Raw genomic sequence first — 20,857 nt, 5'->3', positions numbered from 1 at the left:
AGTTCGCCCAGCATCCTGATGATGGACTGGAACAAATAAACAAGTTTTTCATCAATAAATCATCCTTCTAATTCTTGCAGTCCTGCTCACGTTCTCATGGCAGATTTCTAATCTGTGCTAGCCCACCATCACCATCATTTTTAGGACACATTTTAAAACAGAAAGGCTGTGAAGCATCTAATTAATGAAACAAAGAGAGATACTACCTGAAGCCAGTCAGATTTCTGAGAAAACTGTTCTCCAATAGAAATTTTTCATGCACAGGAATCAAACCATTCCACAAGAATGTACTCCTTTTGTGTAAACCTGATGAAACTTTGCAAATTATTTTCATATTTTCCCTCTCCCTCCCCAAAGTACACACCTGTAATTTGACCTAAAAAAAAAAAAAGGGGGGGGGGGGAGAAACTCTCTGTTAAAGAGCCTATGAACACGTGGCAAACATGGAACAAATTTTCTGCTAAGGAATATTTTTATTTTCTATAGGGCTTCTCTACATCTTAAACTACTAATGGCATTTTCATAAAGACAGCATCCTTGCTGCTTAAAAATGAATCTACTTTTAAACCCAAAGACATAATTCTGTTCTTGAAAGTCTTTGAGGGTAACACTACAGACAAGACAGCTGCTGTCTCATGACACCTAACAATGACCAACTAAAATGTGACAGCAGAAATTCATTGCGAAAGATTTCTCAAAAAATGTAACTTACCTTCATGACTTTTAGATCAGTTTTGCTTCTTCTATAATTAAAGAGAAAATTTTTACAGTGGCCAACTCTACAGTCTCAAGCTGAGATATGGCAGTCAAGGTGGATTATTTTTAATGCACACATTGTCTTGAAAGGTAACAAGCAACAAAGCCTTCCATCAGCTCCCTAACTTTTGTCTACCATGAACATGAATATGTATCAGCAAGAGCAGACTCTGGTACTGCAAATAAATCCTATGTAAAACTTAGCCAGTCATGCTCTATCTAGGATTTAATCTTGGTCAGCCATGATACATGCTTGCTGAGTGACGCAAACATGGCAAGACAATATTTCAGTCACTAAAGCTAAAATGGTGGGACTCCAAATCCACAAAGGAGTAGCTATGTTGAGAAAGAAGAAAAGAGTTTCATATTCTCTTTTCAGAGCATTTAAGAGCTGCTGGAGAAACAAAATCCCATTTCCATGCAAATATTCCTGGCAATAAAAACATAAGAGGACACAAAATATGATGCATGAATAATGAGAACCAGGTTTAACGGGAATATTTTTCAAAGCTTAGCATTTCCAAAAGTATTAGCTGGTTATTATATTTGACAAATCCACACAGAACACAAGCAGTATAAAAGGCTTTGTAGTGAGGTTTTCAAGAATACAGTTGGTTTTCTGCACTGTAGCCAGCATTCCCAGGAGAGACAAAACTCTTGACAGTTTAGCTAACAACAGTGCAGAAGGCCCAGGTCTAAATAATAGAAATTTATAAAAACAAATAAGACCTTCAAAAATAAAAAAAAGTCTCAGATTAGAACATCAGATAATGCCTACCTATGGCATCAAAGTAAATTGTAAAGCTACTTCTAGACTGACTGGTTTGCCAATAACCTGAGCTGGCTTGGGCCACAGATTTGACTTGCATTTTAATAGGTCTGAACATTTTATTAGTAGAAAGATGGTAGGTGTTTTCCGTTTCCTCAATTTTCACTTGATGTGGAAGCTATTAAAGCTTGAAAGTTTCTGTGTAAACAATTCTCATTATCCACTGTATTTTCTGCACTGCTGTTCTAGACTTTTATGATTAGGAACTTCAATTAATTTTTTTTCTTCCACTAAGCATTCAAAAATATCTACAGGACACGTTGGTATCTTGGGTGCTATATAAGCTTAGTAATTATGAAAAGTAAAATCTTGGCCCCACTGAAATCAAAGGATCCAAGACTTTCACCCCCATTTTAACTGGTGGTGCATGTAAAGGGGATTCCATGCATTCAACAGCCCATATTCCAAATCCTGAAGATAAAATGTGGGGGGGCACTCAAAACACAAATTTGTACATGCTCACACTTACATTAGATAGTATTATGAAATAGCCTGAACTTCAGTATTCAATTCTGCAAGTGCATATTTACTATGCAGTTCATAAACATGATTAAGAGTAGGTTAGAAGTTAGAAATAAAGTAAGATTGATTTTGTTAATAATCACTGAATAATTTTTCTTTGATTTTTCTCTAAAATTCCCAAGATATATTATCTTGACAGAAACTACAAAAGGACAATTTGGCCTTTGGCCAATAAGTAAATTGTTCTCTCTGGGCATTGCCTATTAATGCGCTAGGTGCTAGCTCTGTTGTGGGTTTTTCGGTGTTCTTTTGGAAACCATACCTTAATCCCAACATATCTGGATGGAATAACGGGATGTTCCAGCGTGGGGAGGGTTGACTCATTATACTCTTTTCCAATAATTACTTTTGTGGCCACATCGATGAAGTCCACACCCAGAGTCTTTGATACAAAAGGGAAGGAGCGTGAAGCCCTCAAGTTGCACTCTATCACCTGGTGGGATTAAAAAGGAGAAACACCAGGGTCAGGCACTGTGCAGTGAAGAAATAGATTGATTCATGTTTCTGGAAATCAGTCCTTAGTCCTCTTGGAAGAGATGCTCTTCAGATTGCCAAATAAGAGACACAGAAATTGTGTTCAATATTACAAAGAGCAATGAGGGATGGGTAGGGCCCAGCCTGAGATACAAGGAACCTGATGTTCTGCAACTCGGTTTAATCTCTATTGTCTGAAAATTAGAACTGAGACTAATCCAGAGTTCACTTCAGAAAACTCGTTGTACTATACCCTAAATGTGCAAGAGGCATGGAATCTTATGCACAGGCACTAGGTACAATCTTTAGAAGCCCACCTGTTCTTTTTCCATGGTAATGGCACTTCATGAATGACTGGGCTATCCTTACAGACTTTCCTCATCTACACGCAGAAGTCATTCAGTGACCCAAGCAAGAAACAAAGAAGTTCTGCATCTTGCTGAGAAACACAGCATGGAGTTCATTAGCAAGGGAGGAGTTGCTGTAAGTGAGAATGAAGGGGGAGTGAGAGGGGGCAAGAACAAGTAAGTTAAGACAGAATGGAATAGGGCAGTTTATCCAGAGGAAAGGCAAGCACAGCTGAAGGAAAGCAAGGAAGGAAAAACTCCATTCTGTCCCTCTCTGGAGTATCTGAATAACTACGTGTGAAACAGAAGAAAGGTGAAGAACACTAAGTACATTTTTCTCAACTAATAGCCCAAGCAGGATCTTTCACCAATAATGCATCTCTTCTATACCAGGTGAGGTTTTCTTTCCATTCACTGCTTCCTCAGTCATACTCTGCTCACATTCCTCTGACCTTCTTCCATTAGCAACAAAAAGCCAACTGTTCCCCATAAAGGGTCAAACATCTGCTGTACTTCTGTTATTGATAGCTACTAGGACCACACTATTTAGATAACCATCTTAATGGCTTATATTAAAGGCTAAAACACTTAAATTGTCTTGTTTTCTTTCCAATGCCTTGGAAGGTTTATTTTAATGATTGAAACAGCTAAAGATGAGAGCAGATACTGGAGATCTAAAAGCAATGATAATCAGTTCATAGGATGAGGGGTAGGTCCCAGTGCTGTCCATCATATTCAAAACTGATAATTTTGGGAAGGACAGCAGCCCACAGCAAAACAAAGCTAGTGCTGACACACAATGCAACCAGACTCACTTCACCCTCAATGAGAAGGCAGGGGAGGATGTTCTCTCCCACATAAACAGGGATAGCTGCGTGACCAAGGGTTGGTACAGGTGACCACACGTCATCAGACAAGGCAGGTTAGAAACTCACAGCTGCTACTGCCACAGAGTTTCCATGGCAGGGACCACTGGAACCATGCACCTAACTATCCAAAGCAGAGCTTGACTTCCTCCAATAGTCACAAGGGCTCTTACCAGCACATCATTGCCTCGCACCAAGAACTGAATGTTGAATGGACCAGAGATAGCAAAGGCATTTGCAATCTTTTTTGTAGCAGCTTTTACCTATAAAAATAAATAAATAAAGTTAAAATGTGTGTATACATAATAAATAAATAAATCCCACAAAATAGACAGCATCAGGGCAATAAATCATCTCATATGTGGATTCCTTTAAATGTTGCATCTATCTCTCTGCCCTAGCATACTTTTTTCTCTGTACCCTCATTTTGGCAATAGTATTATCTTTCAGAAGCAAACAAGCTTAATTTGCCTGGTAACCTAGAGCGCAAAGTGCCGTTTGAGGGCAGAAGTAAAAATCAGCTTTGTGTGTATGTGAGAAAGCAGGGGAAAGGAGGAGAAAGAGAGAGAATAAAAACTTGTGCTGCCTGTAGCAATTCCTACACTGCACACTGGAGCCTTTGTACCATTCTTGGTGAAATAATGAACAATGATGTTTTGCCATTTGAGTTTAACTACTCAGTTTTACAAGTGTCCCAAAAGTCTTTCACCAACATGTCTGTCCCATCACAGATCAGTGGGAGGCATCTCAGCAGATATACTCTGGAACAAACTGGGAGAAAACACTGTGGTCTTATTTTCTAGGTTTGTCAAGAAATCAGGTGCCATTTTAGTAGAAGCATTTGAATAGCTTTGCTCCAGGAGATGACTATTTTCAGAAACAAGGGCTTGGACATTCTTGTAAACTGAGTTGGAGCACAGATCATTGCATTACAGCTCTTGCTAGCTTCCAAGCAAACCCTTAACAGGATGGCATCACAGGGGACAGCACATTTCACTTAGAAAATGCATTTTGACAACTAACTTTTTATCACTAGGTTTATTCTTGAAAGGGGAAAAAGGCACGATTAGGTGAGGTTCATTCATCCTGATATCCCTTCTGGAAAAGCAGGCAGCTAGAAAGTCATACACCTGATCTAATCATTTAAGGATTGTGGGAGAAAAGGAAGTGGAAAGTGAACCATGGCATATATAAGAATTAGACAGTCCTCTACTGGTATGGAAGCTGGTTCTAAACCAATGAAACAAAAAAATTCAATGGGTCTGAAAGTGTGTACATCTACTGCTTAAATTAATAGGATATAGTTCAGATGATCCTATGTACAGTATAGCCAGTCACAGGGGCACAATGACATCCTACACTTGCACATATCATACTGGCTTTTAAAAAAAAACACTGGTGATTTGATTTCTTCATTGGTGATTGAGTTCTCCCAAGCAAAGTGGGAAAGCAGATTCAAACTTTTATTTTATTTTCTCTTTTCAGTGCTAGTGCAACACCTACCTTCTCCAAGGCTCCCTGGCTGATAGTCTGTGTGGGTAACACGAGGGTGGCATCTCCAGAGTGAACGCCTGCATCCTCCACATGCTCTGAAATAGCATGTGAAATAACCTGCATACAGTAACAAGAAAGCAGTTTGTCACCTCACCCTCTCTCATGAACTGTTCCATCCCCAGTCCAGCACAGTCTCCTGAACAGAGCTGTACCCAAAAGAGGATACAGACAGAGGGGAAAAAGAAAAAAAAAGGGGGGGAATTTCCCAATATTTGGGGGAATATAGGCCTGAAGCAGACACAAGGCATATGAACAAGGGGATCATGTTAGTGCCTTTCATACTGTGGTTAAGCAAACTGTGAACATGATAAAACCTACCACAGTCTGGAGATCCTAAGGCTTCCTTCCCCTCTCTAACACACATTGATTCAGAAGGTAAAAGCTAATTGGGCTTTAAATCAGCTCTCTAAGTTCTGTTTGCCATGAACGCAAAATAGTTGTCATTCCCCACTAGAAACAAGTATGGACTAACATCATTTATATATTCCCACCCACCCACCCCATCCCCCCACACTCTTTTGCCATGTTTTAATCATGGAGAAAAGCAAGCAGAGGAAATTCAGGCCTAAGGATTTGTCGTGGTTTAACCCCAGCCAGCAACTAAGCACCACGCAGCCACTCACTCACTCCCCTCCCACCCAGTGGGATGGGGGAGAAAAATCGAGAAGTAAAATTCGTGGGTTGAGATAAGAATGGTTTAATAAAACAGAAAAGAAGAAACTAATAATGATGATGATAACACTAATAAAATGACAACAGCAATAATAAAAGGATTGGAATGTACAAATCATGCGCAGGGCAATTGCTCACCACCCGTCGATCGACACCCAGCTAGTCCCCGAGCGGCCCTCCCCCACCCCCACTCCCCCTATATACACTAGATGTGATGTCACATGGTATGGAATACCCCGTTGGTCAGTTTGGGTCAGCTGCCCTGGCTGTGTCCTGTCCCAACTTCTTGTGCCCCTCCAGCTTTCTCGCTGGCTGGGCATCAGAAGCTGAAAAATCCTTGACTTCAGTTTAAACACTACTGAGCAACAACTGAAAACATCAGTGTGTTATCAGCATTCTTTGCATACTGAACTCAAACATAGCACTGTACCAGCTACTAGGAAGACAATTAACTCTATCCCAGCTGAAACCAGGACAGGATTTAAACTGAATGAATTGCATCAAGGCACACTACTTCAATACCAAAAAAGTGATCTTGCCTGCTGTTTAAAAATGAAGACTAAAACCAGAATATTTCTGTTAAATGAGAAGTTTGTGATTTTTTTTGTGAGAACTGCCTTTGATTAGTAATGAAATGCAAGGTGACATTGTAATAATAAAACAACTGTGGTAATATCATAACACACGCTGATACAATTCTGATGGAAGTAATTTGTGAAGCCAGTGATTTGCAAATTCAGTAAAAATTATATTCTAAAGGATTCATTCACACAGTTAAGCAATGCTTAAAAAAATAACTATTTAGATGTATACAATAAGGTAGGTTGAGCTTTTCAAGCACAATGTTTTTGAACCTAAGATGAATTAATCTTTTCTTGTTTCTCTACTCTTCTCAGCAAGAATCCATGGCTGTATAGTAAATCATTCAAACCACACATTTTTGCAAATCTCTGATCCTGAAAAACAAGTTTAATATTAAAGAAAAGCAAAGTTCTTACTCTTCCTGCTCTGGCTACAGCATCCATTTCCACCTCACGGGCATCTTCAATAAATTTAGTGAGTACCACAGGGTGATCCTGTTGTCAAGACAAGATAAGAGAAGAAAGTTTTTACTTGAGAGTATTTGGACACCATCCAAGCGGTCCACTATTCATCACTAGAAAACCTCTGGAAGCAGAATCTCACAAGACCAATCTACTAATATCCTCACTTCCACAATAAGTGAACTTTGCAAAGAAATAACGGAGGGAAACTTGGTGTGATTTCCCCAAAGCCACTGATGCATTAGTTTGCATCCTCCATAACATCATCATGACAGGGAAATTTGAGGCAAAACCACAAAGAGCTTTTAAGGGAGATCATGGCAAAAAAGAAGATAGTGGGACATGCGCATGGATCCAGTGATCTCTGATCCTGTGTCCCAAAGATGGTCCTTACCTCCAAGATCTTCAATTCTCCCTCCCTCTGAGCCTCCCAGCCACCTCAGTGGACATACTGCTTCACAAAGTAATTGATTCTTGGCATACTTAATGACTTTGTATAGTGGCTGTTCACTGTTTTGAAGAGTCATATATTTTAGGCAACTGATCCATTCCTTTCTCATTTCTCTGCTTGGTTTCCTAAGTCTCCCAGGGAGAAGTTGCCACTAATTATAGCTCACCAGGAACGACCTGACCTTGACTCAATACACTCCCTGGTATACACTGTTTTCCTTCCTCTTCTTCCTGCCTATCTCTGGGATGATAGCACATGCTTCCCACTCTCCTCTAATGTTTTCTCCTTCCAGCCACCTGCTCCAACAGACAGTTAAAAATCTAATCCACATTCTTCCTGGCCAGCTTATGTCTCAACGTTTTACCTGTCCCATCCACTATTAACTGCCTGTTATTTATTAGAGAATAAAACGGAATAAATGACAGTCTGTGCATGCTCAAAAGGCTCCTCTTGAAAAAATATAAAGCAACTCCAAAAGTTACAAGACACAATTCCTTACATTTATCAGTGCAAGGGTAAATTCACAGGCAAGGACAATGCTGCAGCCTACGCTGTTTCATAAATTTAGTGGCTTGTGTCCTGTAACTTTCTGTCTTGCTGCCGTTTTTCACCAGAAGGTTTTATATGTGCATACAACCTTGTTTACTCCAATCTGTCTCAACTCGCACAAGAAGTTTTGAACATTATTGACAACATAAATGACATAATGACACAACACCATAACAGCAAAGTAGCTAAAACAACAGAACAACACTGGTTAGGCACTTTATCTAGGGATGCTCTGTTGGATGGAGCAGAACTAGCTAAGGCTTTGTAACCAGAAAAATGAAGCCTATGTCCCACAAAGATGCTCATGTTCATTTGTATGCTCACACCTAATATTGCTAGCTTCTGTGGAACCACCCACAGGCCACAAAGGCTTGACAAGACTAAAAAAACCTCCCTAATTTAGAAGCAGAATACAATACTTTTGTTCTAGTTTGCTTTTTGCTAGTTTAGCTTCAACTATACTACAGCTTCTGTCAATATAAAATACTGGATGAAAAAAGAAGTCTTCCCTTAGCAGTCTGACTACACTAGCAAAAATTTAGCACATAAATCTAGCTTAAGCCTCTGCAGGATCAGGGTCAGAGCAACCAAAGACTCATGGTGTGCAACTGGTCAGGTTTGCAGCAAGCGTCAGTGCCTTGTTTGTGTAGCAGAACTGGACATCATTAGGATCCCATGGGAACATCCACTCTTTCCCCTAGGAATACATCACGTATTGCCAGGACTCCACAGCTTCAACTCCCAGCAGTGCCTCCTGTACCAGGGATGAAACCTCTCAGCAATGAAGAACAACATTGTCTAATTCAAGTCAATCAAGCTGTGACAAGTTAAGCTGACCAAGTGTCACTTTCCTGGACTTCAGCCTCCTATAGGGTATCCATTGCCATCATAAAGCCATCCAGTGGCATGAGAAAGTGCTCTGTCCCACTGAACATGGCTTAAGGCTGCTGCCCAGTCTGCTTCTGTGAGTGTGTGGGGAAACACAAAGCAGAGTACTTAAGATGAAGTAGAGAGAGAAGCTAGGTGTTTTGAGAGGCTGAGCACTGCTAAGAATCTGGTTTCTACCACAGGTTGACCCTGAGAATTAGTTATATAATTCCTTCTGATGGAAGTAACAGTGGTACTCTCCCACTTCCAAAAATCCCTTTAAAGTTGTTCAAAGATGGTAAGTGGTCTGTTTGCCTCCTTCAGGATATTATTACTTTGCAAGGTATCTCCTTTTCATTCCATCTTTTCTTGCTGACACTAAACTTCCATCACTTGCCTCATACACTTATAGTTTTGTTCTTGTTCAAGCTTTAACCACCTAAGAAATCCCCTGAGTAAGCAGCAATATGTCTGGCTTCCATAGCCAGTTGTGTTTTCAGAGAGTTCCTCTTTGACTTACTTATGTTTAATTCCAAGATTCCTGTGACAGTAGTGTTTATTGTGCTGTTCAGTACTGTTCTGAACAGTGACCATTCAAAAAAAAAAAAGGGGGTGGGGGGGGAACCCCTCAGAAGAAAACAGACCAAAATGTGAGGCCAAACTCAGAGACTGTTGAAGGGTCAGACTTTGAATTCTGTATGTTCTTCATTCAACCTCAATCGTTTAACTTTCTCCTCCTCCCATATTCTCATCTCTCTAAACATCCCTTGTACAATAACACTGATAGAAGGTATAGAAGAAATTCAGGCTTTGAGTTGTTTATGATGTTCTGAAGCATTCATGTCTTTGGGAAATTGCTTCAGATTTTATTTTCTAAATTTCAACATACTAGACAAAATCTCTCTCTTTGCTAGAAAAAGACACTTTAAAAAAATCCCCAAATTAGCTTTTGAATAATATTTAAAATGCAACCACAACTTTCATCTTCTGCACTACATACTCTGCAGATCAATAATCCCACTGGATTAACAGTAAGCAGGCAGCAGTCCTACTTTTACATCAGAGGAAAATGGTACATGGTTTGGAGAGTTAAATGTCATAGCAAAATCTTGCAAATATTCCTGCATTTAAAAGGGTTAAAAAAAAAAATAAATAAAAAGGTCACTGGTGAGAGAGAAGATGCCAGGATGAAGTTTTAAGTTGTTCAAAGAAGCCAGGCCAAACAGTTCAGAAATTGAGGGAAAGATGCTATGGGTTCTATGCTGGTTGGCATAACCTCCTACTAGCAAGCTTGGATGGAGTAGGAAGGGTCCCAGTCCACTAGCCTACATCTATTTATGTAATTAACTGCTCAGAAATGGATGCCTGGGTACAACAGCTAACTGCCATCCCCACTCATTACAGGCATCCCAATGGTATCAGTAAGGACGCTCGCACAGGCTCCCATGGTCTGCCTGTTAGGGAACAAACTGAGGAGTCAAACTCTAATTTCACTAGCTCCTCCCCAAACAAGGAAAAGAGTTAGGAAGACACAGTACAGAAATAGAGAGATGGAAAACATAGCAGAGATGAAACAAATACAGCAAACACAAAAAAGAAAAAGCAGTATCAGCACGAAGACTGGTACCTGAGAGACTCTGGTAGCTTCTGCTAAGAACTTCTTCATTTCCTCTTCAGTGAACACTACGTTCATTGCAGATCCACTGTGAGAATGGCAAAGAAAAGAAAACAGGTCAGCTTCCCTTGTGACTGCAAGAGAGATATCAGAATGTTAGACACCACAGCACAGGGTTGCCAACTACCTTTGTATGACAGACTAGCCAAGCAAGCTGCTGACTCAAGCCACTTTCTTCACTCTTGACTGAAAGAAAGGCAGAGCTTGTACCTAATGAACCTTCATTATACTTCCCAGAGAAAATAGGTGACCTCCAGAACCATAATGAAGAATAAAATAAAGAAATGCAGTTGTGTAGCCTTAGCGCTGCTGCCAAATCCCCTTTCTGACCCAAGCCTTTAAAGCTCCCCCTAAGCTGGAGAAGATGGCTAGTCAGTACGACAGCCCCACTAAGGACCCAGACTTTCACCCTATGTGCAGGTTAGTTGTGAGGTCAGGATGAAACAGATAACAGATACTTTGCTCACTTTATCCCAGTTGCTCATCAGTGACAGATGAAGCAAAGAATGCACAGGCCACTGGTGATGGTTGCTACAGTGTAAATGCAGATGCAAAGGGGCTGTTCTTTGCTGGCCATTTCACTGTGCCTCTCCCCTAATGTCTTAGTCCTTAAGGGAGAGGCACAGCAGATACAGACACCATATCTGAAACCTACTTTGAAATGTAGCTGTCAGTAATATCAGAGAGGGGGATCTGGGAGAACATGAGTCAAGAGTCAGTGATTTGGGTCCCTTTTAAAGACCAGAATCTTTTAAAAAAGATGTTGCATTGGTTATTTCTACCATTGATGCTCAGCTTCCCCTTTGCTTTGGTGGGCAAGCCCACAGAGGCTGTGGGGAAAAGTGGAGGAAGGATCTATCCCACGAAGTCAGTCACTTTAGCCTGAGATAAATAGACACAAGTACTTAGGTGATTATACTTACCAGACTACCTCTTCAGCTGATGTAAATCAATAGAGTTCAATTAAATCCTTGGACCTACGTCAGTAGCACCACTGAGGATGTGAGCTGGTGAACACAGTACATAACTGGTGGGGAAATGCATTTAGTTTTCCAAGGGAATTGGCAAATATTAAAGGCCCTTTCTGTTCAAAGGATGAAGAAGTCTAGCTGTGGACCTGCTGCTGTTCTGCAAATAGAGGCCAGACAGTGTGCTGTGCTAGGGCTTTTCACTTTCTATTTCCTCAAGCTTTACATCTCCAGTTTCATCTTTCTCCCTGAAGTTCCCCTAACCTGCACAAACACCCTTTGGCATGGAAAGGGCCTATACTGAATTTAATATGGATGGAAACAACAGGCTAAAAGAAGCATTCCCTAAAAATCTGGAGAATTACATCAGGAGTAGTTTCTAACTCATCTTCCTGATCTGAGTGCTGGTTTTGAGCTTTGCTTCGCAACCCCACTGCAAGTTTCAGAAATTGGATAGAAAAGTCACATTCAGCAGTCTCTTCTAAAGGATATTTCCTTGAGGCATGAACATACAAGAAATACTTCTTTTCTTCTTTTTAAATAAAAAGTTTGGGGTTTTTTTCTCCCCTGAAAATGAATATTGCGCCTCTTCATTTTGATATGGGTCTCTTTCATATGAAAAGGATCCTGTCTCCAATTTATTTTCACTTGTAAACTGTGCCCAGCAAACTGCCTCTCTGTACCTAGTCATCCAGCTATGAAGAAACTCCTTGCAGAGAAGAGTGATCATTCAGAATGTGTGAATTTGCTGTGTATATGTGCTGGTGTAACTTCTTCAAAAAGTCTAGCTGTTGGAAATGTGTGGCTTTGTACAATGTCTATTTAAAGAGAAGCAGCTGCCACAGTGTAGGGACATAAAACATGCCTGTAAGCAGAGAAGCTTGGCAAATAAGAAGCTGAATTCAAAAGATGCACTGTCATTTTCTGACAACAGATGCCAACTCCGATAAATGGCCTCAGCATGTTCCCTTCTGCTTTTCCTGGTGGCAAACAATCTTCTGGCTTAATTGTACAGGTAGTAGTCTCAGGAACCTTAAAGAACATCCCAGATGGTTCATGGGTTTGGCCTTGAGATATGAAAAAGGTAATGCAGCTAAACAGACATTCTTATGATTATGTTCTACCTTTGATCTCTGCCTAATGGACATAAGGGATCCATTGGCTTCCTTTATTGTTTTGAGCAGCTGTCCCACCTGTTAAGATGGACAGCTTTATGCCACATGCACCTATCATAGCCTTTTCCACACATCCCTTGAAACTACTCTCCCTTGTTTCAAAGAGGCTTTTGTAGTTCATACCCCCAACTTGTTGAGCTCTGATGGTTGAGCCTTACCTCAGAACATAGGAAGGCCTCAGCAAACATGGGTAACTCATGGAGCTTGCAAATTCAACTGCATCCCTCTAAAGAAAGGGAGGAAAAACATGCTGTGAACAAGAAAATATTTTAAAGTCATACCAAAAGTTCAACTGCATTTGCATTTTACTAGCCATTAAGATTAGGGAGTAGGGGAAAGTCAGGGACTACAGCCTGGGCTGAACGTAATACATGACTTCTTGGTTCCAGAGTTGTCATTTTCAGACCTTCCCTGTCTATAGAGCTTCACCAGAAAAAAAGAGCAGTGCCAACACATCTCTATTCCTTTGCAATCTCCACCTGCTAGAATAGTTTTCAAGGCCAGCAGGATAAATCAGAGTAGCCTGACAGCGGTGCTAACTTCTGCTGGGTATATACCCCATATTGTGTAAAGGTGATTTAAAGACATTTCCCTTCCAGTTTCCATCTCACTCCCAGTGATGCTATAGTATCACTTTACAGGGATCAAAAAGTTCTTCAACATCAGCAGTAAAAAACTGTTAAATGTCTTTGGAATCTTGAAATGTATCAGTAAGTCAGTCCCCCCTGAGCAGGTGTTCATAACAACTCCCATCGGCTTCATTGTTTCCCAGATGCACATCCCAACTTACCAGTGTGCTGACTGCCTTCCAGGGAGCCTGGGCCACATGCAGCTCATCCAGAACAGCTGAGAATATGGAGCGATCTTCCGCCTGGTCAATCTGCAAAGGATTTGTGCCAAGGATCTTCACTCCACTCTGGTACAGTGGCATTGCCAAGTTATTCGGAATCTGCCCGCCCACAGAAATAATGCAACCACTGCATCCCTGTTGGCAGACAGAAAGGAGCACAGTCACGTCCAGAGTTAGCTTAGCATTAAGAGCTATTATAACTAGGAATCCAATATTTAGATTGCATCATTTTTCAGGTTGCTATGAGCAAAGGCAGATCATAATTGTCCTGATTCAGAGGCACCCAGGCTGTAAAGTGTGATTCAGAGCATGTAGCCTCTCTAAAACAGCAATATCCTCCTTGACATCACTCAAAAACCAGCAGTAACTTGAGATCACATTCCCCAGGAAACCACAGAAATCTGCAGTGTTCACATGCCTTTTGACATCAAGCCAAAATTTTATAACTTCTGCTAGAACCAGACTGTTACCTTGTTTTCATGCCACGTTTAGCTGCTTCTGCTCTCCCAGTGAGGATAAGCACTGAGCTGACATATGCTCCCATGCTTTGCAGAGGAAGGGCGCTGTGCTATGAAAACGTGATGCCCCACAACGAAGGTCAAAACTCCTCTTGGTGGGGTCAGGTTTCCCTTCTGTGTTCTCCTGCACATGTGAACATTGGGACCATCACTTCAAGTGAGCCCACTCCCACCCCCCTGCTGGGACCTTTGGACCCAATAGCATGAACAAACAAGATGGTTTAAGTCCCCTTTCTTTTTTCAGTCCAGCTCTTTTGAGAAGAACAGCCTCTCCCACCCACACAGTCAGAGGCTTCCAGTGTAGATTTACTACAGAGTTGCAAGGCAGTAACCTCCAGCAGAGAGGGAATGGGAAACAACTGGAATTTTTTTTCCTGCCAGCACTGTTATTTGCTAAGCAAACAACCTTTCCTAGACCCAGAAGCCAGTCTTTAAGGAGTGCTCACTGTTGACGCCTTGCTGGCCGGTACAAAGCAAAGCAGAGTCTAGTCTACAGAGCCCAATCCATCAGACAGCCTGTGATGGTGAATTATTCTGGATACACTCAGCCCTTTATTTTAATTCACCCTCGTTATTCCTGACTAGGTCCTCATTTCTGGTAGCGCACTCAACAGTAACATGTACTTCAGCCAAACTGTCATTTATGCTCATTTCTATGCAGGTTATTTGCAAGGACTTCAATTCCAGAAGCAGGTAAGGCAGGACAGGTGGCACAGCATCCTCCAGCCACAATGGCACATTTCATGTCTGTCACCAGGCAACCACAACATTTTAAGTGAAGAAGTAATAAATGGCAAATAACAAGAGACAGGTGAGCAAACACACATCCTTCTTCAAGTGCAAATACGGGCATTTTTTTTACATAGAACCCCTAATGCTTTCAAGTACAAGCTAGTCTGGTGTGCAAATTTTCAATATTAAAAAAAGGCCTTAGAGTACCTGCAACAATTATGAGGACATGAATTATGTTTAGATTGTGTAATAATTGAGGATAATTAAACAATGGGCACTTTACTTCCAAATTGAAGCTAGTAAAACTTTGCCCAAAGGAGAATCAGGGCCACAGTACAGCTGCAGTGAAGGGCTTTTTTGAACTAAATGCATTTTTATACCGTTTTACCCACCTCTAACAAACAAGAAACATAAATCAAGTGATCCATGGTTTGGCTCTATCTTTTAGAGTATCAATGTTCTTTTAATTAACAAGTGTGTTTTTCCTGAAGAAGGTTAGCCCCACTAGCCTTCCTGAAAGAGGAACTTCTTCATGAGGGATTTAAAGGGATTTATAGTGGCATATCTGTAAGCTGAAAGCAGGATGCGCTAGAAGTGACCGAGAAAAAACAGATGATAAATACCAGTACAAACCCTGCTCAACTTTAATGTGGTTAATTTCCTACTATAATAAAAAGCCACTAAAAAAGTCTGGCATTTAAGCAGCAGTTATTATCCCAAGGTCTACAAGATTATTATTTGCTGATAATATACAATGCTGGAGATAATTTTTTTTTCCCTTTTCACCAAACAGTCACTTATGGGATGACACGTTGCTGATGGCCAACAGCAACTATCTGAAAGAGCTTAAGACAGGGAGTGAAAAATGCCTCATTAGTAAAGGGTGGAGCAAAGACAGAGGCTGTTTTGTGCCCACATGGGGCTGTCTCATGACATTGGAGCTCGCCATCTCCAACACAGAAAAAAAATTTGTTCCTTACTGCTTCCAGACCCATCTAAAATACAGTACTTATCTCTAGTCCCTGGACCCCTTATCAGCCCACATGGACAAGAACCAGGCAGTGAATAAAGCAAACCCCTTCTTGCAGCTTGCAGTGGTTCCTGTTTGATAATAAGTCAACCTAGCTTTGCTGCCAAGGTCAACCAACACCTTAATCTATCGTCAACATATTTGAAGTGTGAATGTCCTGGGTAACAGCTTTTCTTTGGCTGCTGTTTATTCCTTCCTTTAAAACAATTCTAGTCACGGAGCCTCTAAAATCCAAATACTGCCTGCATCAAAGTTGGGATGACATTAAGGACTCCAGCCCCAAGGAGATGGAGGACATGGCTTGTTCAAGCAGATAGCAGAGAATCATATACTCATTTTTACTCAAAAAGAACCATAAATTAAGACTCAGCTGCTGCTTCCTTCTTCCTTTAAAATTCTGCTGTTATTTCCCAAAGCATGCTCTCACCCAAAGAGCAGCCCACTGCCCTGCTAGGGAACAGGACTGCTCCACTGAGATATGTGGGCAGACAGAACCGGACCCCACTCCATATCACTTTGTCATCAGCCATATTTTAATTATAAAGAAAATTAGTAACATCCTTGCCATTAGATATCTTTAAAATATACACTATACATAATCTAGTGAAAGAAGCCTAGAGAGAATTATTTTCCCCTTTATAACAAAAATCACTCTTTTTATTACTACCTTGCTTTTATGTCATTAGTAATAGAGTTGGGTTTTTCTTTTTCCCTGACTTTGAAAACAAATTAGACCATTAAAATTGTACCTAAGAGCCTCCTTTAGTTTTATGAATTGTTTCAGAATGATCTTAGAAACTGAAAAAGAATCAGAAGAGGCCCTCAAGCAGATAGATATTAAAATAAAAAGGGAACATCTTCTCTGGAAACAAAAAGCCAATAAATCTGAGGGAAGGAATTTTTTTTTTTTTTTTTAAATTATTGTCCTCATAGACTACCACCTAACTTTGCACATTCACAGTAAATTAAACTTCTCTCCAAAGCACGGCTCTGTTGTGCAGAGCTCAGTCTCTGGTGAACCAGAGCAGCTGTGAATGTCAACTGGAGAGGGAGAGGTAAAAGGGGACAGAAGGGAGAGAAAGAGGAGGGACAGCTGAGTACATCCCTGGAGTAGGACTGTGCGAAGCTGTGCACAGCTCTTGGTAGGTAGGTTCCAGCCCCTTCAGTCTTATTGGTAACCTCACTCCTCAATGTAGCCTAATTTGTCCAATCAGAAAAACTGGGACAAGTAAGTGCACCTGTTTATTTGAGCTTAATAGTTTCTCAAAGTTTGCTGCTAATCCTAACAACGTTTAGGGAGTTGATGTATCATCTCTACTGATGGCAAAGGGTTGCGTCCTTTGCTTGCTGATGGTTTTACCTATAGTTTGTCAATGATCCAGGACTTTTCAGAGTATTTGCCATTGGTCATAGTACATTGGAACACTAGAGGAGGCTAACGAGCAGAAGAGTTTAAAAGATCAGTCTGAAATCATGGCACTATTCATGCTTTGTATATGAAGCTGTGAGAGATGGTTATCTGCAGGATTGGTGAGGAATCTCAGAATCAGATCCTGAATTTTTAACTTGATCATTTCCTTAGGGACTGACTTCCAACTGCATTTGCCTGAGGAAGTATTCTGTTAACAGGATATTAGCATTTTGCTCACTCATTTTTTAAAAAGTGACATATAGCAAATAATATATTTTAGACTACACTCTGCTGGAGGTCTGGAGTCTGTCACCAGGTCTGCCTATGTCCTTTTGCATGACTGTGCAGTCTCCTCAGAGACTTTGTTTCCCTACTGGCAAATTAGTCATAATGATACCATTCCCTTTTGTCACTTAAGTGTTCTAAAACAGCTGAGCATTTATTATTCATCTTGGGATTTATTAGACAGCACAACTCCAACTTTGGATGTTTAGGCTCAGACCCTGATGGCTTTAACACCTCCAGAGCAAACAACAAATTGGTTGTTTTAATACCCAAGTCAGAGTAGCAGAATCCTCTGCAAACTCCCAGCCTCTCTCTTCTCCCCCTTTTCACTCCCACCACCTCAGCTAGCTCCTGCTGCCTTCTCCCTGCCCTCTCTCCTCTCACGATCACTTTTTGGTTTACTTCACAAGCAGGACAGGCTAAAAACATGCCCAGAAGCACAGTCCAGCTGATGAGCATGGCTGGCTGAGCTGGGAAAATTGCCAACAGAGTATCCTTCCCCTTCAGCTTTGCGTACCACAGGATGCTGCTATTACACCTTGAGATCTGCAATGCCTCCCATCAAACTCACCAAACCCTGCTGTGACAAGCAGGATAATCCAAGTTTCAACATGTATGCATTATTCTTTTCACATATTTTTCTTACCCAACTTGCTAATTACTAGCACTACATGTTTAAATGAGTAGTTGCTCCTTTATCACCTATCTCTACCTTCTCTTTGATCCTGCAGTAATTAGATGTTGTGTTTCAACAGTGTTACTTGTCTGACAAACTGTCACACCAGTATCCTCCACACCCCAAGTTCAGAAGTTCAGTTTTGCTTAAGTAAACAAGAGTTCAATGCTTATAGAGCTAAGCCTCATGGATAATCCTAAAGCATTCAAAAATCAGCCTTTAAGACTCCAGAGAGCCACCAGAGCTTTTGGCCTGTCCTAAAGCCATACTTTCCAGTAAAAGCCTCTGTTTTTATGAAAATTTGAAGAAGAGGTAACACAACATGTACAAATAGCCAAGTATGAACATGCAATTTAAAAATGGTCCTAGACAGCATTTTGCAAATTGTTTAAGAACAGACCCTAGAGACTGGGACTCGAGTTCTGATGTGCTTTTGCTTGGTTCCGAATTTGGGAATGATCAAAACATAGCCAGGTTATAAAACCATTTTAGAAACTTGCACCCATTCACAAAGGAGATGAGCTCAAATCACCATATACTGGGAAGAAGAGCCAAGAAAAATCATAATTTTAACATGACCTAGGTTCTGCAAAGTTGCTTCAGCAAGTTACAAGGCCAACTCACACTGAATTTCAAGGGCAATGAAGTTCCTGTAAGCACCTTTGAAAGCCTGAGCCACAAGTCCAAGACAAGTATGTTACCAGTTAGAAATCAACATTTTCCATATTGGGACCAACTATTTATATCATATATCCTCCCATTATCAAATCTGTCTGGGACTCTTCTCCATCTCTTAGTATCAGCACTTCTGAACACTTGAAAGCTCCTAACAGACAAGTGCAATGTCTGGTTCGGGAGCTGGAACATGTTTTGGTTTAAAGGCAACTCCAGTGCCCCTTCCTGATCTGCCTGCCTGCATGCTGGACCACATTCCGCCACATTGCCACTGTACTGCAAGGCCAAGACTCCAAGTTCTTGAGCACACATTAGTTTTATGCATGTAACTTGTTCAACTGCTTCAGGGGGAGTACTTGTGCTTAAAGTCAAGGATATGCTTAAGTGCTAAAGCTCAGCACTGCAAGGGCAGAACAATTTGTGCGATAAATGACTGTGCAGCAAATTAAATCTGCTTGTAAATATTGTACAATATGGCATCTTGCAAAATAATTTAATATTTATTTGGCATTCATTATTGAGCAGTCTGCTAGGAGCATCAACGATGTGTAAAATGCAACATCGGGATCCAAACCAAACAGCTTTTGCTAGAAAGCTCTCGCCCCCAGCTGCTCTGCCAAAGCAAGCTAGTGACATGAATTTTGAAAAGTTTGGTTTGCTTCATGGCTTTTTATTGTGCTTCTGCTTTTCTTTACCTCATATTGGTAGATGTCCAGGATCCTTTCCAATGACAGCTCCTCAAAGTACAGTCTGTCACACTCATCAAAATCTGTGCTCACCGTCTCTGGATTGCAATTCACTACGACGGTCTTGTTGCCAAGCTGACGCAGCGTGCGGATACTGGAAACAGCACACCAATCAAACTCCACACTGCTGCCTGCCAGGAGACAGAAAAGTGGGCAAGGAAAGGAAGCATGCAGAGAAGAAAACATAAACAGATGTTCTCAGCACTCAAGCTTAAAAAAGAAAAAGGAAAAAAAAAAACAGCATTGCCTCCTGTCAGCTCAGAGCAAGAAATCTAATTGTCCTCCCATGGAAAATAATCATCCACAAATGTGAGCCTCCAAGCACAACAGGTAAGTTGGCTCAGCTGCTCAGGAGTGACAGGCCTCTATATTCTGTCTGTCATCCTGCGCTCATAAACACTTATGTCTGCTCTTGCTGCCCATCTAGCTACTTACTACTGTCTCCCAACCAACATGTTCTGAGATGAACTTAAGAGGCAGAAGCTTAGAGGTGACCAAATTGAGTGCCAATTATTATAAGATAGTGCTGTTTACTACAGGAAACACGAAACATTTGTACAGATGTGGTTTAAAAAACAGCAGACTCAAGTGTTTTTTATCTTCCAGAAGAGCAGAGTATAGCTAACCTAACAACAGAAAAATTACAACTCAGTGGGTTTGACCTTCCTGTGTGCTGTCTCTAGATAAGGCAATTTGGTAGAACAATACTTTAAGAGCTGCACTGTGATTCTTTTTTCTTGGTTTAAAGGCCACAGTGACTATGGCAACACTGTGCAGGAAGCACGTCCTACTATCCTGAACCCTGAGTAAGCACTGTGGCCACTCTAAAGGAAAGAGGCATGGAGGGAGTCACCTGGTGCTCAGGTGAGCACCAGGAGTTGGTGCTTGGTCTGGGCTAAGCTGCTGGACTTGGGACCTGAGCAACGCTGCAGGCTTCAGAAAACACTGGTGTCCAGACTTGCGCTAACAGCTACTGTCACATAAATTTATATGCTCAAACATCTAAGAAGGGTACCATAAACAGAGAATGATCCATATTAAAAAACATCATTAAATGGTTATGCTTACAATCTACAAGAAAACCTTGGCCTCATCATGATGCGTTCACAGTCATTACATGATCGTTAACCACTGATATCATTATTTTTATATATAATTGTGTGACAAGATATATTGGAAATTCAGG

At 41.0% G+C, this 20,857-nt stretch overlaps 1 protein-coding gene across 1 annotated transcript in view; it reads right to left on the bottom strand.

The window, feature by feature from the left end:
• Positions 1–20,857, bottom strand: part of CPS1 (carbamoyl-phosphate synthase 1, mitochondrial) — a 91,640-nt gene that overhangs the window by 12,055 nt on the left and 58,728 nt on the right. Inside the window, exons 25-32 of the mRNA XM_010583265.1 lie at positions 19,621–19,802; positions 13,539–13,733; positions 12,907–12,974; positions 10,558–10,633; positions 7,019–7,096; positions 5,298–5,405; positions 3,968–4,057; positions 2,370–2,540 (exon numbers count right to left, since the gene is read on the bottom strand). Coding sequence (XP_010581567.1) covers positions 2,370–2,540; positions 3,968–4,057; positions 5,298–5,405; positions 7,019–7,096; positions 10,558–10,633; positions 12,907–12,974; positions 13,539–13,733; positions 19,621–19,802 — 968 coding nt within the window. The remainder of the gene's footprint in view (positions 1–2,369; positions 2,541–3,967; positions 4,058–5,297; positions 5,406–7,018; positions 7,097–10,557; positions 10,634–12,906; positions 12,975–13,538; positions 13,734–19,620; positions 19,803–20,857) is intronic.

Source organism: Haliaeetus leucocephalus, unplaced genomic scaffold, assembly GCF_000737465.1.
Source record: "Haliaeetus leucocephalus isolate CR32 unplaced genomic scaffold, Haliaeetus_leucocephalus-4.0 Scaffold880, whole genome shotgun sequence".
Taxonomy (NCBI): Eukaryota; Metazoa; Chordata; class Aves; order Accipitriformes; family Accipitridae; genus Haliaeetus; species Haliaeetus leucocephalus.
Note: the sequence above shows the minus strand (reverse complement) of the source record. Positions and strands in the feature narration are given on the sequence as shown.